The sequence below is a fragment of the Drosophila grimshawi genome, unplaced genomic scaffold (assembly GCF_018153295.1).
Source record: "Drosophila grimshawi isolate 15287-2541.00 unplaced genomic scaffold, ASM1815329v1 contig_44, whole genome shotgun sequence".
Lineage (NCBI taxonomy): Eukaryota > Metazoa > Arthropoda > Insecta > Diptera > Drosophilidae > Drosophila > Drosophila grimshawi.
This window is the reverse complement of record NW_025063240.1, coordinates 10062537-10086314: the sequence shown is the minus strand read 5'-3', so window position 1 is coordinate 10086314 and position 23778 is coordinate 10062537. Positions and strand designations below refer to the sequence as shown.

The window sequence follows — 23778 nt, the reverse complement described above, 5'->3', positions numbered from 1 at the left end:
TAAATTACGGCTATGTTGATTACATAATCATCATTATCTTGGGGTCCAGGCTGCACTGCTCCTTTCACTTTCTGCACAGTGCAGTGCCTAATTATTCCTGTTCGCCTCCCGCATTGCATTGTCTGGCTGAGATTTCGCACATAATTAAATTGCGCAAAAATTTACATGAAACTAATCGTTTTATTGTTTTGTCTCCGATCGCTGGCGTGTGCCATGCGGAAGCAGCGCCCTACCAAAAATGGCTGAAAACATTAGCCGACCGCCGGCTACTAGCCAACTAACGACACACAAGAAAAGAAAAAAACACGCAAGATTTATGCGCTGGAAGCCGCCAATTGGCGTCAGTCGAGATGAAATTATTGTGGAATTTGCGCAAAAGTCTCAAAACAAAAATAAGTAAATAAAATTAATTTCTTAGCTTGGCTCATTTCACTTTCGCAGCCAATTGCATAACAACAACAAATATAATAATAAAAAGCATAATTTAATTAAATTAGCTATTCTAGAGCAGATCTCGCTTAGCCTACTTCTTATGCCAAATATTGAATATTAAGCGATTTGACAGGTTGAACGGTGAAATTCTGGGCAGACTTCCAGAGAAAGTCGCGCAGTTTCAAATTGACTGTGGATCGTATTTATGCCGCTGCTACTGTGCCCGCCCCACAATACAATAATATAAGTTTAAAATAAATATAATAAAAAAAGGTTTTTTTAGTTGTAAACAAATGTAAAAGCTTTGTAACAAACTTATCACAAATTGCAATCAATTTAATCGCGAATTTGTTCAACAACATTTGCTAAAAAATGATATCACTTAACCTATTTGCTGCAAACGAGATTATTCAGAAATGCAAAATACAGAAGTTGAAGGTTGAAAGTTGAAATTCTGTGCGAACTTCAATCAGTTGCTTAGCGAACGTTGCACGGTTTAGAATTGATTATGGATCGCATTTCGATTTGCTGCGCTATCTTTTTAGCGCTGCTGCTGCTGCTGGTCTTGGTTGAGGGCGCTGCTCAGGATCGGTTTACACACATTGGCTACGACAATGGCACACACTTTGTGTTCTATCCCCGCCAGCTCAATCCCATATCACTTGGCATCTACTCCAGCCATCCCAACATTACGGCCGTTACGGAAATGTATGCATCGCCAAATCGCATTGTGAATGGCGTAAGGATACCCTGTACGCGTGCACCTTACCAAGCGGCGATCAATTTGGATGGTTTTTATCTGTGCGGCGGCACAATATTGAACCGTTGTTGGATACTCACCGCTGCCCATTGTGTCACCGAATCTGGTCGTTATACGGTGCGTGTCGGCTCCGCGCAACATCGTCGTGGCGGACAGTTGCGTGATGTGGCGTTCGTAGTGGTGCATGCCAAATACAACAATTTCACCATGCAAAACGATATTGCACTGATGCGTCTGAAGAGACCACTCCGCTACGGAAGATGTGTGGAACAGGCACGCCTGCCCACAGGACGACGGAGGCCCCAATACAATTTTCTTCTAGGCACCCAACCAGATTGCTATCTGGTCAGCGGTTTTGGCTTGGTCAGCGCGAATTCCGCGAATGTCCCGCGTTATTTGAGAGCCACAAGAGTCTGTGAAGTGCCGCAGAGTCGCTGCCAGCTAATGAATGCCAAAGCCAACGTCCGCATCTATCCGCAAATGATATGTGCCTATCGTCGTGGTGGCCATGACAGCTGCATCGGAGATTCAGGTGGACCGCTGGTAAGCGATCGACGCGAAATCATCGGCATCGTTTCCTTTGGCATTGGATGTGGCGACCCAAAATATCCGGGCATTTATACTCGCGTCGCACACTACACAAGATGGATACGCCGCGCCGTAAGACGCTATCCTTCCTGCCTATAAAATGATCTGCATAAATATATAAAGAAGTGAAAGAAGTTGTAACAAAGTCCAGTTAAATTACCATTTTAACATGTCTTTCAAATTTATCTAGAGACAAAATCATTATTAAAAATGCAGGGCTTTAAAAATCGTATAATTTTTAAGAAAAATATGTTTAATGTTAAATTACTAAAATTTCTATGTACTACGAAGCAATTCCAAATTTAAAAAAAATTGAAGCTTGGCTTTTTATGTGAATTTCGTTATTTCATAGCTCATCTTCCTTCCTTATTTTTAAGATTGTTTTCACTGTTTAGTTTGTTGCATACACACACACACAGTTGTAAGCTGGCGGCTGCAAATGTGTGTAAATTATGTATTTGTGCACTTTTGATTTCATTTAAACGAAGTTTCCTGATGGCCCCCAGCGCATGTCAAATATCAAAACCAAATCGCGTCGGGGCAGCCACTTGCGCAACATCACATCCCCACATCCATATCCACAACAGCCCAGCTCAGCGCAGCTCAGCTGGCCAAATATCACTGCCATATGCAGTGGGCGTGCTCCGTTAATGCTGCTGCTGCTACAATCTGGAATCCCTCTGCGTACTCCTCTCTGAAATTAACATAATCGTGCTCAGCCTCTGCCCGTCCGTTATTGTGGCGCCCCCACCAAACAAAGTGTTGAGTGCTGGCGCTGGCTGTCAAGTGGTAACTGCCAGGCATACAAGATCACAGAGGGGGGGAGGTGAGCTGTGGTGCTTTTTTGGTCGTTTAGCACTTTTGCTTGCAACAATGTTGTGCAATGCGAGCATCAAAAATTGCTGCAACTTGCCTTGAATGTGTTTTGTTTTGTTCGTTTTTTGTTGTTTTGTTAAAATCAAGTTTTAATCATATGAAAATATGCTTTAAAATTTTACTTGTTTTAGCACGTGTGTGTATATGTATATATGCGTGTGTGTGTGTGTGTATACATGTATATTTGTTGTGTATATGTATATGTAAATAGTGTATATGTGTGTGTGTGTGTGTTGTGTATGTTTAGCTACATATGTAAGTTAATAATATATATATATGCGTGTAAATCTCTTAAGCATTTCCATATCAGTTTATGTTTGATTTTTTGTGTTTTTTTTTTATATATTTTGTTTATCATTAAGTTACGCTTATACAATTTTTACGTATTCTAACCTAAATGTATACCATTTTTGTTTTAGTTTTTTATAATATTTTGTTAATGGTTTCTTTTTGTTGTAAATTTTAAACTATTTGCTATAAAAATGTTCAACAGCAAAAATTATATGCATTGCATTATTTGTTTTTCTTCCTCATTTTTGAAAGGTGGCCCAAAAGCAAACGCACAAAAATCCTAGTTAAAAAATTACATAAAAATGTGTTTTCCTTTTGTTTTAAAAAATTAGTTATTTTTGTAACTTTTGCAATCGTTTCTGCTGTGCCCGCCACACAATAAATAAATTTCGCAAAAAACGTAAAAAATTTAAAAAACGTTTACAATTACAAAGCACATACACAAAAAAAAGTTTTGTTGTTGTTGTTGTTGTGGTTGTTAATGTGAATATCTTTTTTGACAATGCACAAATTTTAAAGCTATATAACAATCTTCTTCCTTATCGCGCTGCATTTACAATTTTGTTGTTTTTAATGAACTGATCTTTATATATTTGTTTTACTTCTCTCATTTTCGTTTTTTGTTTTGTTTTTGGTTTTTAATCGTTTCCATTACGAAATTACACAACAACGTTTAACAAGCTATGAAATAAATTAGTTATAGGCTGCCAATTTGGGTAACCGATTTGACTTGGACTCAACAACATTTGTTGAGCTTAGGCTGTAGACCCTCAGTGCTGTTTATACTCATATTATTAATATTATTATCTATACATTTGGAGTAGTTATTTCAAAGAGCTATTACAAATATGTTAAAAAGTTTTGAAACTGCTGTTGAAGCTACACACACATTGCACATTGGATTCAGTAGCAGCTATTGTTGGTGTTTTGGTATCTTTTTTTGTTGTTGTTTTTGTTGTTCTCGTCGTCGTTGTTGTTGTTTTTGTTGCTGTTGCTGCTGTTGTTGTTGTTGGTGGTGGTGCTGTACAACACATCACATGTTTTACAGTTTAATAATACTTTCTTACACATAATTTTGTAATCAATTAATTCATATTTTCATTTTGTTGTTGTTGTTGCTGTTGGTGTTGCCGTTGTTGCTCTTCCTCTTGTTAAACAGTCCCATGCACCACCCCGACAATGTGTTGTTGTTTTTGCTGCTGTTGTTATTGATATTTTGGCTGCTGTTAATTGTTGCTGCTGCTGCTGATTGACTCCTCCCACTTATGACAGAAACGGATTCGTAGCGGTTGCCTCCGGCTTAATCCATGGCATGTTGTTATTTTGCTGCAAGAATTTTAAATAAGAAATTCAATTAAAAAGTTCTCAAAACAGAAGAAATACGCAAGAAATTCAGCTAAAATGGAAAGCAAATTTTGGACTACATGCAGTTTTTGCTAGCAGCTACATTTATTTTTATTTATTTTTGTAAATATTTAACAGTTGATTAGTTTGTTAGTTTAGTGTATTTAAGTTCGCCAACAAGTGGATATAAAGAGAGGAATTGTTATTACGGATAGAGGAGCAGAGAGGAGAGCATGCACATTCGAAAAAAACATTTTACCCATTTGCATTGTATTGCATTATTGCATATTTGTATGTATTTTATTTAAGCGTCCAAGCCTCCATTGTTGGCTACAATTAGAAAATTTTATGGTCAACTGTGTTTTTTTTTTTGTTTTGGGGCTGATTTAGCAGAGCAGCGCTGCTTGGTTAATATGAGTACGTAAGTATGTATGAGCAATTATTCAAATGCAGGGAATGAAACCGTTTAGTTGTCAAATTAAATAGATTTTCTTTACATTTTAAAAAGGGAATTAAATATTTTAAGCAAGCATTTACAACACATTTAGGTAGAATTTTCAAATTGAACAAGCTTGTTATTATTTTCAGTTTCATTCCCTGGCCAGATGGACTTTCTTAAGCACTTATTAGCTAGTATATCATACGGTTAAGAAATCAAACAAAATCAAATTCAAATAAAGCAATAAAGTAATAAGAAACAAACTAAATAAAACTCAAGCAAAAGCAACGATCACAAATCACAAATCATTTCTGGCAAAGAGCAGCAGCAACAGCAGCAGCAGTATTTAATAATTATAAACGACAACAAGAGCAACAACGAGTTGGGGAAGAATGCGACGAGCGAGGAGCGACAAGCGACGAGAATCGAGATTCCAAACGCCCTCACAGAACTCACTTCCAGTTTGCAGTAATTGCCACTCGCGGATGTGTTCGAGGAGTTGCCATAGAAACCACTATCATCGTAGACAATGGGTGAAATGCTAATGCCCGGTGTCTCGGCCAGGGATTCGGATAGGGCGCTACTGTAGCACTGAGTGTAGCTGGAATACCCACCAGGAGTGCTGCTATGACTGTATTGCCCAGTCGAAGGCGCCGTGGGGCTAGGGAAATAGGAACGTTGCTCCGTCTGCGTCTCGTTTAAGATGTCCATGTTGCGTATGCTGTCAATTGCCGGACTGTTGTAGCTCCGGTTGAATCCATAGTTGTAGCTGTTGTTGTTGTCGCTTATGATGTTGTTATTATTATTGTTGTTGTTGTGGTAGAGCTGCGTGCTCGGCTGTGGGTTGGAGGACACGATTGGTGGTGGTTTATTGAATACGCTCAACAGCTGAAAATCATCGCTCAGCTTCAAGCTGGTCGGCCGCAGTGGCTGCAATGGCTTTGCCTATGTTTTTTAAGGATTCGAATTTGGATTTGAGCGTTGCATGCAACACAATTGCTCGAAATGATGAAAGGTGACGACAACAATAAGATAAAGAAAACAAAGAGCAAACATACGAAAGAAGGAAACAAAATGCAAGTGAGAAGGAGTAGGGGGGCGGAGAAAACGATAAGAGTAAAGTAAAAAGTACCAATAAAAATGATTAGAGATATCAAAGACAACCTCAAACATAATATATATAGATATATATGTATAAAGTAAGTAAATTAACTGAATTACCTAAACGAACTTTGCCCAAATTAAAATATATACCCTACTGTAAGCACACACACACACACACGCACGCACACTCACCTGAGAGGCTGCGCTGACGCCGCCGCTAACCGGCGCCCAAGGATCCTGATTCATGTTGACGGGGAAGGGCGGTTGCTGTTTCAACTGATTGATGGACGGCACCTAACCAAAATGTACAAACAAAATGTGTATTTAGTTTATGGGGTATTTATTATATCGGATATACTCACGGCTGGCTGCTGTTGCTGGAATAGATTTGTTTTCGGTGGCATCACATTGTCGGCAAACGGATTGTAGGCGGGTGCCAGACCGGATTGTGTCTGCGGCGTATTCGGTTTGATCAGATTATCCAGATTGACCAGTGCCGAGTTCTCGCCGAGAAATGCGAGCGGATCCCGATACGGTTTCTTGGTTGTGGCGCCCGTCGATGGATGCACAGAGACACCATTGTTGCCATAATTTGTCGAAAGCGGATCCATATCGTCCAGCAGCGAAGCTGTGAACGCACAAACCAGTTAATAATTAGAAACAGAGACTGTGATCTGTGGCAACTAACCATTGTTGTTGTTGTTATTGGAGGCATTGGAATTGTGTTCGGCACTTTTATTTCGATTGGTTATCAAATCGAACTCATCAAAGTCGGGCGATTGTTTCTGCAATTTAAAAAGTTATCAAAATTTGAATCTGTAATCGATTAAGGTTCTTCCAAGCAAGCTCACCTTCACGGCGCCTGTCTGCATTGCCTTCCAGGGATCATCGAGCGCTGCTGTGGCTGCTGGCTGCGCTGCCGCCCAGGGGTCAGCTGGAGTTGCTGGCGGTGCTGCTGCTGGTTGCGGTTCGGCTAGCCATGGATCCGCTGAGACGCCATTGCTACTAGCATTGTTGGCGCCATGCGACGGAGGCGCTGCAGCAACAAGGCCAGCGTTTGCCGTTGATTTTGTTAGCCAGGGATCGAGTGGAGCAGGCGCTGGCATACGTCCATTTTGGCTGGCATTGCCATTGGTCTGTAGCCAGCCCTCGTTGGAGGAGCCAGACGCCACTGATGGAGACTGTGTGCGCATGCACCACGCGTCGCCGACCTGAGCTGGCGCAGCTGCAGAGCTCAGCGGCACACCGGTACTCATGATGGTGCGTGGCGCTGCCACTGTATCCGGACGCCAAGGTTGCACTGGCCACGGATCCGACAGCTGGCTGCCGGAACGGGCCGTTGGCGCTGCCCAGGGATCAACAATAGGTGCACCGCCTGCAGCGCCCAATGGTGGACTCGAAATGCTTGTTGCGCCCAACGAGATATCCAGCAAGTCCAGCAAATGGCTCTGTTGTTCCTCTTTCTTGGGCGCCGCTACTGGCCGTCCGCTTGGATCTCTGTGCGCGTTGGTTGGACTATTGTGATTAAGTTTGAATTCAAGTAAATATTTCGTTTGGGCAGTACTCACTTAAAGTCCTGCTCGCTCTGGCTGAGCGCCAGCTGGAGACGCACATCGTCGCTGCGTCGTTTGGCCTCCTCCTGTTCGGCCTCTTCGCGCGACATGGCCATCGCCAACTGTAGCTGTAGCTCCTCCTCGCCAGCCGTCTGGGGTCGCACCATCTCGAGCTCGGAGGCATTTTTGGGTGGCTCCTCCTGCCAACCAGGCGGCAAATCTCGTTGCGATGGCCCATCAATGTAGCCATCGCTGCCAAAGCCGCTCGGATGCAGAGCGAAGCGTTCTTTGGCTTTCAGCGCCTTGACACGCTCATTCTTCAGCCGCTCGTCGTCCTTGAGCAGATTGACAAGCTGTTTGGCCTTCTCGCGGACATGCGTGCCCTGATCCTTGCCCTCCTCGAAGTAGACAAATTCCCGTAGCGTTTGTATGGCAAAGATGTTCTCCTTGCATTGCTGGGCGACCTTTTCGGTGCCCGTTTTGATCAGATACTCGAGTAGGATGAGCGCCTTGTAGACGTGACGCCAATTCTTGCCGTGATCATTGAGCCGTTTCCATATCATTTGCATTATCTCCGAGAAGGCGACCACATTATAGGTTAGATCCGCTATTTCGGCCATAATTGTGGCCGATGGCCCCCACGGATCATTGGAAGTGGCCTCGCGCACCTTAACCTGAGGTGAATATATTCAATTCATTAGTTTTATGAATGTTTACAACTCGCATTCTTGCTCACCTGTGCATCGGAATAGTTGTGCGCGAGATTCTTGATGTTTCTGCGTAGTCCGGCGACATTGACCTGCATATCGTCTTTTTGTTTCCTCACTGTGTGACGAGAAGAGTTAGGAGAGTTGTTAACATGGCTATGACTATGTCGATTGGCTACATCTACAGATTATGTTTTGTTTGTTTGTTTTAGGATTTGTTTGTTAAATATCTCTAATATATATGTAACTGTCACTGTTCCACGCTCCTGCTCCGCAACATTCAGTATAATTTGTAATTGTTAATTGTTTTGTTTTTGTATTTTTTTTGTTTTGAGTAATTTTGTCTGTAAATTGACAACAACAAAAAATTCTGTGCTGAAATGAATAATGTCACATGTTACAAATATGGGAAAAACAATAACACAAACACGAAAACACAAATAGATCCCAATATATTGCACAGGAGCTCAGCATCCGCGGTACAATTTAACACTGAGTGTGTTGTGGGTGTTTTTTGTGCAACTCTATGTGTCTGAGTGTGTGTATCTGTGTGTTGTCGAAACTCAAAAGCAAATGAGGGTCGATTTCATTTTAATATTGTAAATCTAGGCAAATACTTGACTACTTATGTGTACTTAATCTGCATGTGACTTGAGTCTAAATATATTCAACTTAAAACTGATTAAAAATTGTATGTGATAAATATTTCGAGCGTGGCGGAAATTACTGATTAATTTGTGAACAGAATAATCAATGTCTGAATGTAATTTATATAATTTTATTGTGTTGCTGATTCTTTGAATTTATTAAATGGCTTTGTTTATTGGATAGCCCTGTTTTGAATAATTCATCTAATGTGTTGTTGGCATTTTAAGGACTCGTTTCATAAAGATTTCTCATATTTAGACTTACAGTAACAAAAAAAAAACTAAATCGAATACTTTTCTCTTACGTCACTTATTTCTATCTGTTAAGCTAATATCAGAAAAAAAAAAAACATTCTTGATAGAGTCCAGAAGTGCTAATAAAATGGAGTCAATCAAAACAAGAAAATAAATAATAATAAATACATTTGATGAATGACGAATGTTGCCCACATGGTAAGTTATTGTGTGTAGAGTTTAACAATTATTTGATACATAGTATATATATATTATATAGGCGGTGTATTTAGTAAAATTTATGCAAAGAAAACATTAAGACTTACTTTTCGTTTGTTTTTTGCGTTTGACTTATACAAGTAGATTGCTTTCGATATATTTTCTTTTTTTGTTATGCTTTTTCTATATATGCTGTATATAGAAGGTGTTTTTCTTTTTTTTTAAATTGCTTGAATTTTTGCGCAAATTTCTTTAGCTTTTGTTTGTTTTTTTTTAGTTTTTTGTTTTTGCTGTTTAAGTGCTCCAAAGCAAGCTAAGTATGAGATACAAGATAGATACAGTCAAAATACATAGTATAAAAGTACATATATATATGTTGGTATATATAGAGATAAATAATGTCGTTGTTTTCTTTCTTTTCTACATGTGTGCATTATAAAGCACACAAAAAAAAGATAATGTATGATAAAATCAACATTTACAGCAATAGAAAACAAAAAAACTTTGTTAAAGCTTTTAACAATCTCAATAAGTTTTAAGAATAACAAAAATAATGACAGTGCTCGTCAAAGGTTCAAGTTCAAAATTCTCCACTCCAATCAAAATACAGAGAGAGAGAGAGAGGGAGATGAAGAAGTTAGCCTTTAGCACTAGAAAGAATGAGAAATAGTAAAACTGGTAATTTTATAATTCAATTTGCGTACCAGCAAAGTGTGCAAAGTGCAAAAATAAACAAAAACTCTACGGAAATAACCTAGAGAGTCGACTCTCAGATGCTCTCTCTCTCCCTCTCATTCTCTTTTGATTCAATTAAATACAAACTGAATTAAAACACAACACAGCTAAAACGAACTCAAGGTTTGTCCGATTATTTAAAATTTAATAAAAGACGAGACTATAAATATGACGAGCCGGCTTAGCTGCCCTTTATTCATGCACTGTTAGCGGTTGCCAATTTGAAGAAGCCACATAATTGCAATGGGAACAGAATAGAACTGTAGTGGGAACAGTTTGTGGAATAGGCAAAATGACGACTAAGCTGCATTATGCATTATGTGAGGCTAAGGGGGTAAGAAGAGGATGCAATTATAGCAAACACATCGACTTTTATTCAGTCCAAGATAATCAAAGCGCGAAAAGCAATTTTTTCTTTGTTTGGTTTAAGAATCATAAACAACTTTGGCGAAAGTGGCTGAAGCAACGTAGAAAATAAACAGCTATTTATGCCAGAAAGACGTCAAGCACGCATACAATCACACAATCACACACGCACACACATGAAATCATATTGATGCCCATTTACTGTTGATAAGTTATCAGATAGCGTTAAAAGCCTAGGTTATTTGTATGTTTGCTAAGGTCACACATATACCCATTTTCACACAAATAGATTCGAGATGGAATTCGTAGTTCGCACTTAAGTGCGAAGAACGCACTTGACACATATTACAAAGCCGGCTTGAAAGAAACTTCGTGCAGAACTCGAACTCAAAAGCTCAAACTCGAACTAGTCGAACGGGTCTGCATACATATATGCGTATGTGTATGTATATGCATAAGTGTGTGTGTGTTTGTAGATTTGTGAATGCTGTGGGATTCATTGACCGCTCGTCGGTTGTAATAATGGGCCGTGCGTGAAGATCAGCGGAGAGAGAGAGGGAGAGAGAGAGCTTTAAATGCGGGCCGGTGGTTAACGGTTTGTTTGTTTTGCTTCGCTTGCCCACTTGCACAGACCATCGCCCTCTCTCCCCGTCTCACTCTTTCTGTAGAAGAAACGAATAATTGAATTAAATGTCGCATAAAAAAAAGAAACCACAACAAAAAGAACAGAAAACAAACCAAGCAAATGAAGTCAGAGGAATTGGAATTGAGTAGGAAGGGGAGGTGCGTTGTTGTTGTCTCGTCTGTTGCCTGAACTTGAATGCCAGGGACAAAGCAGCAATCTGCTAGAAAGAGAAAAATATAGAGAGAGAGAGCGCAGCGAATTTGTGGGGTGGCAATGAGAAACGGGCACTTTTTCTTTGTTGTGGCGCTTTATTTTTGCACTTGACTTTTGTTGCGACGGCGACGGTTTTTATTATTGCCAAAAACGTTGTGTATGTGTGTGTGAATGTCTTGTGTTTTACTTTGTTCCAAAACGGGGGAGCCTTGAATTTAAACAGCAGGTTCAATGAACGTCTCGGCGAACAAAAAATCAAACAAACAAGCGGAAGCCCCGCACTGCAGCAAGCGAGAGCTTTAGCCCGATCGAGATCACAAGCGATACTGAGCGAATGAACGACTGAGTGCGTGATGCGAATTGATACGAATGTGATTTAAATGGCGACCAGCGACCGACAACGAAAAAAAAGAAAACAAACAAGCAACTTGTGCACATTAGAAAAAATTTGATTTATATTTTTTTTTCCTTTGTTTTGCTTTGTTGTGGTCTAATGCTATTAGGAACCCTTTCGTCGACGTTTATCGTTTAGCGCAGTGTTGCGAATGTCTGCGCAATCGATAATGTGGGGTCCGAAACCGTCTATTCGAAGCTTGCGCATAACACAACAAGATTGTCCCACTGTGCAGCAAACCTGATCTTACGCTCTTTCTATCTATTCTCTTTTTCTCCCCTGTTTATTTCTCTTTTTCTAACAGTGCATTTTTGTGCAGGCGGACGAACAATTTGGGGCGTGAGTATCGCTATGTCTGTGTGTGATAACAAATCAACAAACTATGCGATTAGATTTCATTAACTAGAATGTAGAATTCATACTGATATGGGGTATTTTGAAGAGAATTCCACTATTCAGTATGATTATTAGTCATTTCTTAAAACATAAACCAGTTTAGAAATGGGCCGCGCGATGACTAAGCGCCGAGACAATAAACAGATGGCTATGACGACTGACGAAGAACGAACCGGCGAATAATAATTTGTGGCAACTGTTTATCAACAAAAAAAACCACAACTAAAAATCACTGAGTTTTGCATATATGTAGAAGACACAAAAATAACAACACAACAGTATCATACACACACACACATACACATACATATATATGTATATTATATTTATGTACAATAGGTTTGTTTTTTTTAAAGAGAAACAAAAACTAAAAGCAAAAAAATAAATAATTAAATATATAAAGCTTGTGCCAAAATGCCAGCAACAAAATACGAAAAACACAAATACACAGAGAGAAAAACTACTAAGAAATGCTCTCGCCCCAAACGCAGCCCCCGTCCGCTTACCTGCTGCAATACTTCTGACTCTTCCTCTTCCACTTCCACTGTCACTGCCTCTTCCTCTTCCACTGTCTCTGTCTCTTCGACTGCGGTTTTAACTCTGCTTCTTTCCTGCGTTGCGCTGCTGCTGCAGTTAGTTCGTTTGTGTATGTGTGAATGCTGTGTGTGTGTGTGTGTGTATGGCTATGTATATAGCTCAAAAAAAAAAAACAATGACAACTATACTCCTCCCAGCTAGTTCTTTTTTTTATATTTTTACGACTTTCTTTTTGAATGCCCGATAGTCACAAGACGATGACAACAACGACGGCGACGTCAACAAAACTTGCAGTCGACGAGCACAAATTATAATTGTATGGTTGAAGTGCACGCGTGGGCGATTTATACACTCTTTGCACCACAAAACACGAAATATAGCCAAATATATAATAAGAGTAGCGCCGAGCAGAGAAATGATTTTCTTGTTTTGTATGGCTTTTTGCGTTTGCTTTCTTTTTCTGCTGCTGTTTTGCTCCGTCTCCTTTCGCTGACGATGGTATTATTGAACATAACGATACATCGATATACGTTTGGGAAAATCAACTATCGATTACTACAAATGCTTGAACAGTCGCTTAAATAACCCCAAGCAAGGAAAATTCCAACGAAGGAGCAGAAGTTAATGCTGCATTTTAAGCTGATTTTTTTGTTTGTCTTGTATTCCTAACAAATGACACATGTTGAATCACATTAAGCAACGAATTATTAGCTTAGCCTTTTACAGCAATCAAATGTATTTTCTGTGGGCGCTTCTTGTTTGCAGCATTAATTTAAGATAAGCTGGAACAACAACTACTTATGCAGACCCGTCGCCTCAGCTTCCAGCAGATCAACTAAACATATCGGCAAGTTGGATATTGTTTTAGATTAACATATCAGTGCTGACTGACATGAACAGCGATAGTTATGCAGCCCCGGTCAATCGAAACTGTTAAGAATAATCGCTGTTAGCTCACCAACTCGAACTGTTATCAATTTGAAAATTTCAAATTTGTTCGAATTTTTAAGCTTAGTGAAATTAGACTAGATAATAATGTTTTGTTTTTATTTACGACTTTATTTAGAATACCATTTTCATTTTTTATATAATTAGGCGCTACAAACTAAATTCATTTGTTAACCAACTGATAACAATATAATTTCTTTCTTTCTTTTTTTTTGTCGTGTGTATGTGCGTTGCTACGGTTGGTGTGAGTGTGTGTATGTGTGAGTGTGTGTGTTTTTCTCGTTTTTTTTTTAACATTAACTCGATGCGTATGCGTTTGATTTGTATTTGTGTTTGTGTGTGTATTTTTTTTTAATATATTCTGTTTACACGCTGAACCCATTGAAAATGGGAAACAGGGTATAAAGAAGTTGTGTTTGTTTTCGTTTTTCGTTTAATGCTAAGTACCTACTTTTAAACTTTTCAACGTACATATATATATGTATAAATATATGTGTATATAGTTATTAAATATATATATATATATATATTTATATTCGCTGCTGTGAGTCGATTAATTTGCGCCCCTAGCAATCAACTTAAAACTTAAGCCTGTTCCTTATCAATGTCCTTTTTTGTTGGGTCCATCATCGTCCTTATCTTCATCATCATCAGCATAATCCTCCTCTGATAGTAAACAACAAAAAACTCGGCTTACAATCGAAATCGAAATAATAACTAAATTAACTTAAACGACAAAAACATACGATCCAAAAATTCGTTCGTTACGCTGCCACGCCCCACAAAAAAAAGAAGGAGAACACCCAACAACGCCGCTGTCGCCGCCCACATCCTGCTCACAAAAAACTTGGCCCAAAATGGCCAGCCAATGCCAGCCATTCACATTTAATTATTTAATTGCCGAGCTCGCCTCCTCTGCGGCCTGCTCACACCTCCGGCGGCTCTTCGGGTTTTTGGAGATTCTGTGCCGCCTGCTCCACCTCCAGATCGCCGAGCAGCACCGAATTCGACTGCGAATCGGTGTCCAACTCGAGCAGATTCGATTTGCTCGATGGTGACGTTGGCGCCAACACCACATTCGGTATATAGTCAACTGTTTCATATTCCGTTTTGGCCACCTCCTCCTCGAGTGGCGGCTGCAGTTGTCCCTGCTGCTGCTGCTGCTGCTCCAACTGATCCTTCTCCATGTTCCGTTTCTGTTCGTCCAGCTGCTGCTCAATGGGCAAGCCAGCTGCGGTGGCATTACTATGTCCAGCTCCTGCTTCGCCCGGCGCCTCATTGGCCGTCGTCAGATTGGGCTCCTCGATGTCCAGGACGACGGGCAGCGTATCATTTGGCTGTGGCGTCGTTGTTGTCGTTGAGGTTGTTGTTGGCGCCGTGGTTGTTACCATTTCCACAGCACTTGGAGTTACCGTTGTTGTCGCAGCTGCAGCTGCAACTGTTGTTGTCGTTGTTGTTGCTGGTGTTGTTGTCGTTGTGCTCGTTGCATTACTGTTGTCCAGCGCCACATGCAACTGCAACACGGGTGCAAGTGGTGGAGGTGTTGTGACAACAACCGCAGGTATAATCAATGGATTTATTATGGGTTGTCCCAGCCTCTTAATATAAGGTGGCAACAGCTCTTCGCTGTTCTTGATGGGTATCAGCGATGGAACGATCATCTGCATTTTCGGATTCTCTGCATCGCCGATCTTGACGATCAGCGGCAGATCGATCTTGTAGAGCATGGGCAGCACTGTGCACACCTCCTGATCATTCTCAAAGCACTGCGAACGTCCCCTAATCCTGGCATCCTGCGCCGCCATCAAACGACAGATCTCGTTCAAGCCAACATCACACATTATGGGATTGTCTGCAAGCAAATTGAAAATGGGGAAACAGATGCTTAGCCATATTTGCTGATTTGAAGCAGATTTGTTTCTCAGTGTACATTGCCTTCTGATCACTCACCATCCAGATTTATCTCCAGTTTGCCGGGCACATTGTGAGTCCTGCAGCGCGTATTCGTAACTAGTTCGCTTGAGATGGTCGTAATTTGGTTATTGGTCAGATTCACCTGGCACAGCACAGGCAGCCCATAAAAGTCTCGTTCCAGTTTGCTAATATTATTATAGGCCACCTTTAAAACCCTCAGATTCGGCAGCAAGGTCTGTGAAAAGAGTGATCCAAATGGGGATTATTTGCCTGCCAATTGAAGAGGCACGTTTTTCTTACCGTTTCCAATTGCTTAAGGTCAACCAATTGATTGGCGGTCAAGTCGAGTATTTCCAGACGATTCATGCCAGTCAGATCCCCTGGTAGAATGGACTCGATCCGATTCTTCGATAGGCTGAGTATGCGTAGATAACTTAAACCGGCCAGAGCCGAGTCCAAGGTGATAATCTGATTATGATCCAGTCGCAGATCGATCAGTGGCAACTCCGACATAGATTTATGTCCGGGCAACAGACGTTTGATGCGATTGTAGGAGAGATCGACCATCTTTAAGGAGCGCAAACCGTGCAACTCCTCCATAGAGAACTCTTCGATGTCATTGAACGAGAAGTTGCCAATCTTCAGCTTGAGCATGGGATGCAGCGAGTAGTTCAACGACCCAATATGATTACACGCCAGATGCAATGTCTCCATCTGCCAGCTAGCCAGGAATTCATCCTGTGCCAAGTACTCCAACTCATTGTTGTTCGCCAAGAGCTCGGTGAGATTGGGGGCATTCCGCAGCACACGATCAAAGGATCGCAAGCGATTAAAGTGCAAATGAACCGTCTCCAGATTATCCATAGTCACCAGATTCGAGGGCAATCGCTCCAAGCGATTATTGTGTGCCATCAGCAATATCAATTTACTTTTATCCGGCAATTGGCCATCCAGATCACTTATGTTATTCGCATTGATGAACAGCGATTGTAGCTCGGTCAGGTCGTGTAAGGATCCATTTAGCGATTCAATTTGATTGCGGCCCAAATGGAGAATGAGCAGGCTCAATGGGAACGCGCCTCGATCGAGTCGTGTTATATTGTTGCTCGGCAATATCAGATTCGTTACCATTTGTATGCCCTTGAGATCGTCTTGCTGCACGGCTCGGATGTTGCAACGTGCAATGTCAAGCGTCTGCAGCAGCGGCATGTGATTCAAGACATGCTTCGGCACCTCGTCGAGTTCGTTGTCGCCGACGCTTAAGTAGGTGACATTCGATAACCCACGAAATGGCAGCTCTGGCAGCGATCTAAATATAGCAAACAAAATATACAATATGTATTAATAATAATAAGAAAGCCATTATAAAAACAACAACAACAACAACAGCAACAACAATAACAACAACAAAAATATTTATAAAGATGCCGTGAACAGATTTTGATTGAGAACACATGCTAAAGATAAGAATGGGACTTGATCTTTACTATTTAGATTTTAAAGATATTTTATTGACGTATCTAATATGTGTCATATTCAGGTTAAACTTATAAATAGGCTGGCAGAAAATAAAAAATGTTGTATTTATGGTTTATACACATTTAAAAACAGTTCTGGGAATGAAAAAACCGATAAAGCTCTCAGCAAATATATATGTACTCAAATATTATGTTTTTCACAGTAAAATCATTAATACATTTAATGCTAGCAAAAATTTAAATGCTTGTCGATATATAAACATGTATAATTATTCACTTCTTTAAACAGTTTTGTGATTGAAAATCGTAAAAGATTCAATGGAAATAAAATAAATATCAGCATGAATTGCTTTTTATATTAAGATGTTGTTTTTTATAAAAGGGTGAAATTGAATGAGTTATTATTGCATACTTTTGGGCAATGACAAGAACTAAAAGTGGCAATTTATTATTTAAATATTTTTTGTAAACTTAATTTAAAAAAAAATAGACAACTTCACAATATACAAAGAATTCAGTTATTCGTTATATTCAATCAAAAAAATTATTTTGAAGATTTCATTACGCTTCCAAAAATGAAATGAAATATTGCATTTGATGGAAAAAAAGATAGGAACTGAATGAAAAATATTTTTTCATAAATTTTATGAGATATTTGTTATAATATTTGTTACTTTTTTTTTGCATGAGTCGTTGTTTTTTAAACGAATTTGATAGAACTTTCATACCAGTTTCCCCAGAAAATCAGTGTGTTTATTTTTCATATGTTAACCTGATCTAAGCTGAACGATAATGTTGAACAGAAATTCTATCACCTAAAAAGTCGATGACGCAGCTTATCAGCGACCGTATTGGGCCAGTTCTATGTCTGTTTGGGTAGCCATATTTGTATATGTATAAATATATATATGTATATATGTATCTGGTGTAGAAATATTTGTGTTTGTTGTTGCAACTTTATCGATGGCTATTAAGTTGCTAGTCGCCGTCGAGGCGCCAAATGGTCGCATTATTCATGATGATGAGAACTGGGCCTGGCTGGCGTGCAAATTGGCCCGCTGGCATCCCAGTGGACATCCTTGGCGCCGTTATTGGCAGCAGACTACGACGCCAGCAGCAGCAGCAGCAACAATGTTCACTGATTGGCAGTCAGCTATTTTTAGCCTGCGCCTGCGTCGAGACACTTGATCTTGATTGATTGCTAGTGTCTTGTCAAGCATTGATTATGTAATGAGGAAAAGCGGAGTCTGCGGCAAGCAGACAGCAGCAAGTCAAGTTGCAAGGATGATAAACGACGGCAATAGATACCGAGTATTGTATATATAATTTGTGGACGTAGCTCGCGCGTTGAACTTGAGCACATATCGTACAAGATAAACACACACACACATCTATATATATATATATATATATATATGTATATAAATATATATATGTTTATCCATATATATTTATACATTCATAATATAGATGTATATGTATGTGCGAAAGACAATTCCTTAACGTCAGTCATATAATTGTCACACGACCTAAACTGGCCTCTTGATCATTGATTGAACGTAATAATAAAATTCAATTGGGTCTCTGCAGCTGCCTCACTCTCTCACTCGCTCTCTCTTTCGCTCTTTCGCTCTCTTTGCACAAACTGAGCTGACCCCAGCAGACGAAAAAAAAAAGAAAAAACAATAATAACAATAACAATAACAATTACAATAACAAGAAACAACGGAACATTCCATTTCCAAGTAATCATTAGGCGGTTTTGGGTTTTTTTCACTTCATATTTTTTTTCCCCAAAAGCGAGAAAAAACATAAAAAAATAAAGAAAAAAACAAAGTTTTGTATAAACTTTATGTTGATTGTTTACTTTCTTAAAGCCTTAATATATTATACATTGTATATATATATATATATATAGATGTTTAATATGTAGAATCGAATCGAGTAGTTGAGACTTTGACTGTTATCACATGGAATGCGTGGAAAGCGGAATATTCCATAATAATAAGAAATTATGTGTAGCTATCATACATTAATTAATTGTCAACACTTTTCGCACTTTTTCAGGGCTGCACTCGTTGAACTATAATCAGAGGCATATATGCGTATTCATATACCCAGATCAGTTCACTATATGAAGACATTGTTGCATGTTGCCAGTGTTGGCTCGTTATCAGCCTGAGAAAAACAAAACAATACGATTGCAATCAATGCATCAGGACGCCACATGCTGCATTCATAAGTAAGTAAGTATTCAACACATTGTGGCACACTATTTGCGGCTTAACCTTTTTAGCATTCTGATTAGAAATTCCCTATAAAGCTGTTGACAAAAAAAAAAAATAATAATAATAAAAAAAACCACAGCAGTTTTATTGAAGTCGCATTGTGATCATTGAGTGATCGTAAAAGTGATCATTAAATTCACATTATCAACTTGGCGCCAGTCATAAACTTATGACGAGCGCCAATCGTTAAAACAGCTGCTCTTATCACATATATATATATACATATACATATAAACATACATATATACATAGAAACTTACATGCACACACACATTCCCATTTGATTTAGCTTAACGTAAGAAATTCCAAATTTATTTTACGTTCATTTACTTGAACGAAGTTGGTAAAAAGAAAAAAATGTATGCTTTGCGCAGAAAGCGCTGAAGAAATTGTATTAAATGATTATTAACTAATGGAAATTCAGGCCAAAAATGATGTGTTCAACTTAAAAATTGTTAATTACTTCCGAGTTTTTAATTTGGTCAAAGAGATTACCAAGTTGGAAAAAAGTGTATTTTATAGATTTCGCACTAGTTAGAAGAACTGGCACATAATCTATCTATCTTATTTTTGGACAACCTGAACGAAACCTTAAGAATTTTACTAGTTCTTGCAATATTTCCCTATTATTTATGGGTAATCTCAACGAGACTTTAATAAAAATATTAATAATTGTAGCTTATACCTTATTTTAAACGATTTCAAATCGATTTTTAGATTTTCACTTGGTCTTATCAATTTCAAGTAAATATTTTTGCACAAAATGTGCTCGGGGGTTTTCCAACTTATTAATTATTTTAGTTTTAAAAACGTATACTTTATTTTGCTTATCATTGGCGGACTGAATTCTTTTCAATTTGAATCCCAGAAAATGCTACGCTTCGTGTCGATTCATGATCATATCACACACACTCATCACACACACACTCATCACACACACATAACACACACATACAGTTGTAGAGTCACTTGCAGTGAAGAGTATTTTTCCTGGCTGAATCTTGGCGTGGGGTGGCCTGGCCTGGCATGATTTGTTCAGAGCGCGATATTAAGGCAATAGGTCAATTATTATAAATTGACATCAATGTAAAAAAGTTTTTCAGTGGCCAAGCGGCAGCACGCTTTTTGCCAGAGCTCGGCAATCGAATCGAACCGAATCGGCGTTGCATACACATATGGTATGTATATATATATATATACATTTATTTATATATACATATATAGCACTGATTCGATTAACTTTTAGTAATTAAATCATTTTCAATTTTACATACAAATTGCACTGATGGATGACGTTTGACAAATGATTCTTTCCAGAGTCAGCGAATTGTATAACCGGCCACAATGAAACTTGCAGTTAATCAATTGTCTAATTGTAAAATATATATATACACACACACACATACGTATGCAACATAAATGAGGCATGTTGCAGATGCGGCCAAAATTGTTTTGGCCGCTCACGACAAAAGAAGAAAAAGGACAAATGTCAAATTTCAATGAACCCCACACTTATGAAAATAAACCTGTCAATATTTATTTATATTTGCTATTTTTAATATGCGTTTGCTTGTGTGCGTTCAATATTAATAATTCATTCAGAGAAAACGTGCAGTTCTCTCGCTCCGCTCCCAGTAATAAAACAATAATTGCAATTATCAGTTTTGCATACGCATTAAGTATACGTCGCATAAGTGTGTGGGGGGATTTACTATATACACAATCAACCATCTATGTATGGGTAACTGACAGAGAGAGAGAGAGAGAGAGAGAGAGAGAGAGAGAGAGAGAGAGAGAGATCCACATATTTATATAAATAATTGATAAGAGTCTGCTGTGGCTCAGTGTCTATATTCAATTATCAATAAGACAAAAAAACAAAAAATCGACACCCGAAGCAAATGTTTGTTTGGTTGTTTCAGACGTTGTCATCTAATCTTGAGAACTGCTGCTGGCTTGAATACTTTAAAGTGTCGCAATGACCGAAACTAGCAGCTAGCAGCTAGTAGCTAGTAGCCTGTACTTTGTCTCAATTGCATGTGGAGATCCCCGTCACAGGCGGACATTTCCTAATTGAAAAATTAAATCATTTACTTCAACCCAGGTCATAATTAGAACCCCAGAACCCAGAACAACTCAGGTCTCAATTGAGACCCAATTGAGTCTCAGTTGATAATGAGTGTCGGTTGGCTTTTGTCAAATGTTGTTATTGTATTGTTATTGTTATTGTTATTGTTTTTTTTTTATGTATCCATGCACCACTGGAATTGGTTGTAAACACGTGAAGCATGTTTTTCTCCATCCATTTCACAGTACATTGTACTCGTATTTTGTAAATATTTTGCTATTTTTCCATCGGGTTTAAGGAACCTAAATTGATACGTCAATTCTGTGGTGGGCTACAGATATGAAAAAAAAAGGTCCGGCCTTGAAAACAATCACACAGATTGATATAGGAATTGTAGGAAGAGAATGTGAACCAACCTTAGATTGTTCCATTGCATGCGTAGTTTGTACAGATTAAAGTTCATATCCCGAAATGATCTCATCTCCAGATCGTCAAGGTGAGAGTGCGTTATTTTCAAATCGATTTTCATGTCCGGATTGAGCTTATTGGCCAAACTGTCGACGACCGCATTGAAGGATTCAAGTTTTTCGCAGGCGAGCTCCACGTGATTGAACGCCTTACCCGTTTCGCACGTGCACGGCGAAATCTCCGGACGGACAGCGCATTGCAGTGTTGCAATGTGAAACACCGCATACATCAGCGAAGTCATATTGTATTATTATTAAATACCAATTGACTGTATTAATTATTTGTGTATATATCTTGAACAATCAATCTTTTGAGCACACGTCACACAATTTTGTTGCTGTTGTTGTTGCTGTTGTTGTTGTTGTCAATTTTCGTTGTCTTCACACAGGACTATTTTTACCAGCCAAATGTTTCGTTAGCGAGGGAAAACTCTCTCTGCAACGCGTTTTTCTACTCGTATTCGAACATATGTGCGGGAGTTTCCATACTTAGATGTGTGTGTGTGTGTGTTTTTTTGTGTGTGTGGGTGTCGGTGTGTGTGTGTGAGTGTGTGTCAGTGTGTGTGTGCGTGTGTCACTGTGTGTGTGTTTGTTTTATTTTCCTTTCTTTCGTTTCGTGTGCTGTGTTGTCGGAATTCTTTTGAAATTTTAATCACTTTTCAAACTGTAGGCGGCATCAAATTTCAATCAAAACACGCTTAAATCCCAAACACACACACACACAAACATGCACACATATACATAAGTATACCGTTAAGATTATACAGATGTGAGTTGGGTGTTGTACATAAGATGTACATATGTATTTATATTTACTAGCTGCACTCTCGCCTCTCGCTCGCTCAATCGTTTGGGTGACCTCTTGACACGCACATCTATGTATATTGGCTTGTTGTATATATATATATATATATATTTATATAAATATATATATATATTTATTAATCTTCTAAGAACAATACCAACAACAACAAGAAACGAAGGAAAATAATAAAATAACACACAAATACACACACCGTATTATTGTTGTTGTTCTTGCTGTTGATTTGTTATTTATTTAATTATATTTTTTTTGTTTTTTTTTGTGTTTTATTTTTTTGTATATTATTTTTCGAAAAAAAAAACCGCGAGTATTGAGCGAGAAGATTGTGAGTGTGGAGTGTGAGTTGATTTTGTATATATATATATATATATATATACATATATATATATATATGTTTGATATTATTATTGTTGCTGTTGTTGTTGTTGTTGTTGTGGTATATATATATGTATATGGTATATAGCGCTAGCACGATTTCTAGACCCGATGTTCACGTCTTTAGTCCAACACGGTTCGTTTGCGACTGGGAAAAATAATGAAAACGCTGAGGATCCGTATGCTGGCTGCGTCGCCGGCAGCGTCGTCGGCGCCATCTGCTGCTGCTGCTGCTGCTGTGGCTTGTTGTTGCTTGCTGGCTGTTGCTGTTGCTGCTGCTGCTGCTGCTGCTGCTGCTGCTACAACTGATGTTGACGACAACTTCTCGGCTGCTGCTGCTGTTCTTGTAGAACTTTGAGCGCCTTTTTGAATGCAAAAGTTGTTGTTGCTGCTGCTGCTGCTATTGACGTCGTTTGCTACTGCTGCTGCTGCTGCTGCTGCCGTTGGTGCTACTATTACCTATGTAATTGTCCAGTGGCAACACTCAATTACATGTGTTCCTTCTGTGTGCGGCGCCAGGCGTCAATCTCAATCTCAAAACACAAGCCCAGCAATCTGGCAGCAAGTCGGCGCCGGCGCCGTTTTCTCTTTTGTGCGTGTTTTAGATGCCCCCTTTGAGCTGTTGCTGCCACTGCTGCCACTGTTGCTGATGGGTGTTGCAGCCACATGTGCATGCTGTTGTGTTGAGTTGTGTTTCTTAGGAACCTAGCCACAAGCATGCCATGGCATGCCATGCAGTGGCACATACATACATACACACATACATACTTATATCTATACCTATCTATGTATGGGGCATTATTATCATCATCATGTGTTTACATCTTGTTCTCTGCTTGTGTTTGTCTTTGGCTTCCACTCTTACGCACTGTTGATAAATTATCCTTAACACACACACACGCACACACACACGCACACACACGCACATGGAAGCGCCTGCCACATGCGTTTTAAAAA

The 23778-nt window shown here is 39.2% G+C and overlaps 3 protein-coding genes across 13 annotated transcripts; 1 reads left to right on the top strand and 2 right to left on the bottom strand.

Moving 5' to 3' along the window:
• Window positions 1-940: 940 nt before the first annotated feature.
• LOC6556481 (mite allergen Der p 3) lies at window positions 941-1879 on the top strand. The gene has a single exon (XM_001984646.3). It carries the CDS (start codon window positions 941-943, stop codon window positions 1877-1879), a length of 939 nt encoding a protein of 312 aa, XP_001984682.1.
• Window positions 1880-3724: 1845 nt separating this feature from the next.
• LOC6556422 (epsin-1) lies at window positions 3725-12995 on the bottom strand. Of its 10 annotated transcripts, none has more exons than XM_032743040.2 (10): window positions 12430-12995; window positions 9302-9507; window positions 8124-8212; window positions 7403-8061; window positions 6686-7349; window positions 6523-6619; window positions 6197-6462; window positions 6027-6128; window positions 5187-5675; window positions 3725-4273 (listed from the first exon to the last, which is right to left on the bottom strand). In XM_032743040.2, coding segments are annotated over exons 2-10 (2430 nt in total). In that variant the 5' UTR covers window positions 9303-9507; window positions 12430-12995; the 3' UTR covers window positions 3725-4210. The 10 variants fall into 10 exon arrangements, with proteins under 10 accessions (XP_032598931.1, XP_032598939.1, XP_032598919.1 ...); XM_032743039.2 differs by lacking the exons at window positions 9302-9507; window positions 12430-12995 and adding exons at window positions 4551-4621; window positions 8523-8609 and having other exon boundaries at window positions 4213-4273; XM_032743048.1 differs by lacking the exon at window positions 9302-9507 and having other exon boundaries at window positions 12430-12591.
• Window positions 12996-13804: 809 nt separating this feature from the next.
• On the bottom strand, window positions 13805-22390 carry LOC6556511 (leucine-rich repeat and death domain-containing protein 1). Of its 2 annotated transcripts, XM_032738661.2 has the most exons (5): window positions 22375-22390; window positions 21573-22074; window positions 15623-16631; window positions 15359-15557; window positions 13805-15260 (listed from the first exon to the last, which is right to left on the bottom strand). In XM_032738661.2, the coding sequence occupies exons 2-5, from the start codon at window positions 21863-21865 to the stop codon at window positions 14335-14337; spliced, it is 2427 nt and encodes an 808-aa protein (XP_032594552.1). In that variant the 5' UTR covers window positions 21866-22074; window positions 22375-22390; the 3' UTR covers window positions 13805-14334. The 2 variants fall into 2 exon arrangements, with proteins under 2 accessions (XP_032594552.1, XP_001984684.1); XM_001984648.3 differs by lacking the exon at window positions 22375-22390 and having other exon boundaries at window positions 21573-22168.
• Between the last annotated feature and the right edge of the window lie 1388 nt (window positions 22391-23778).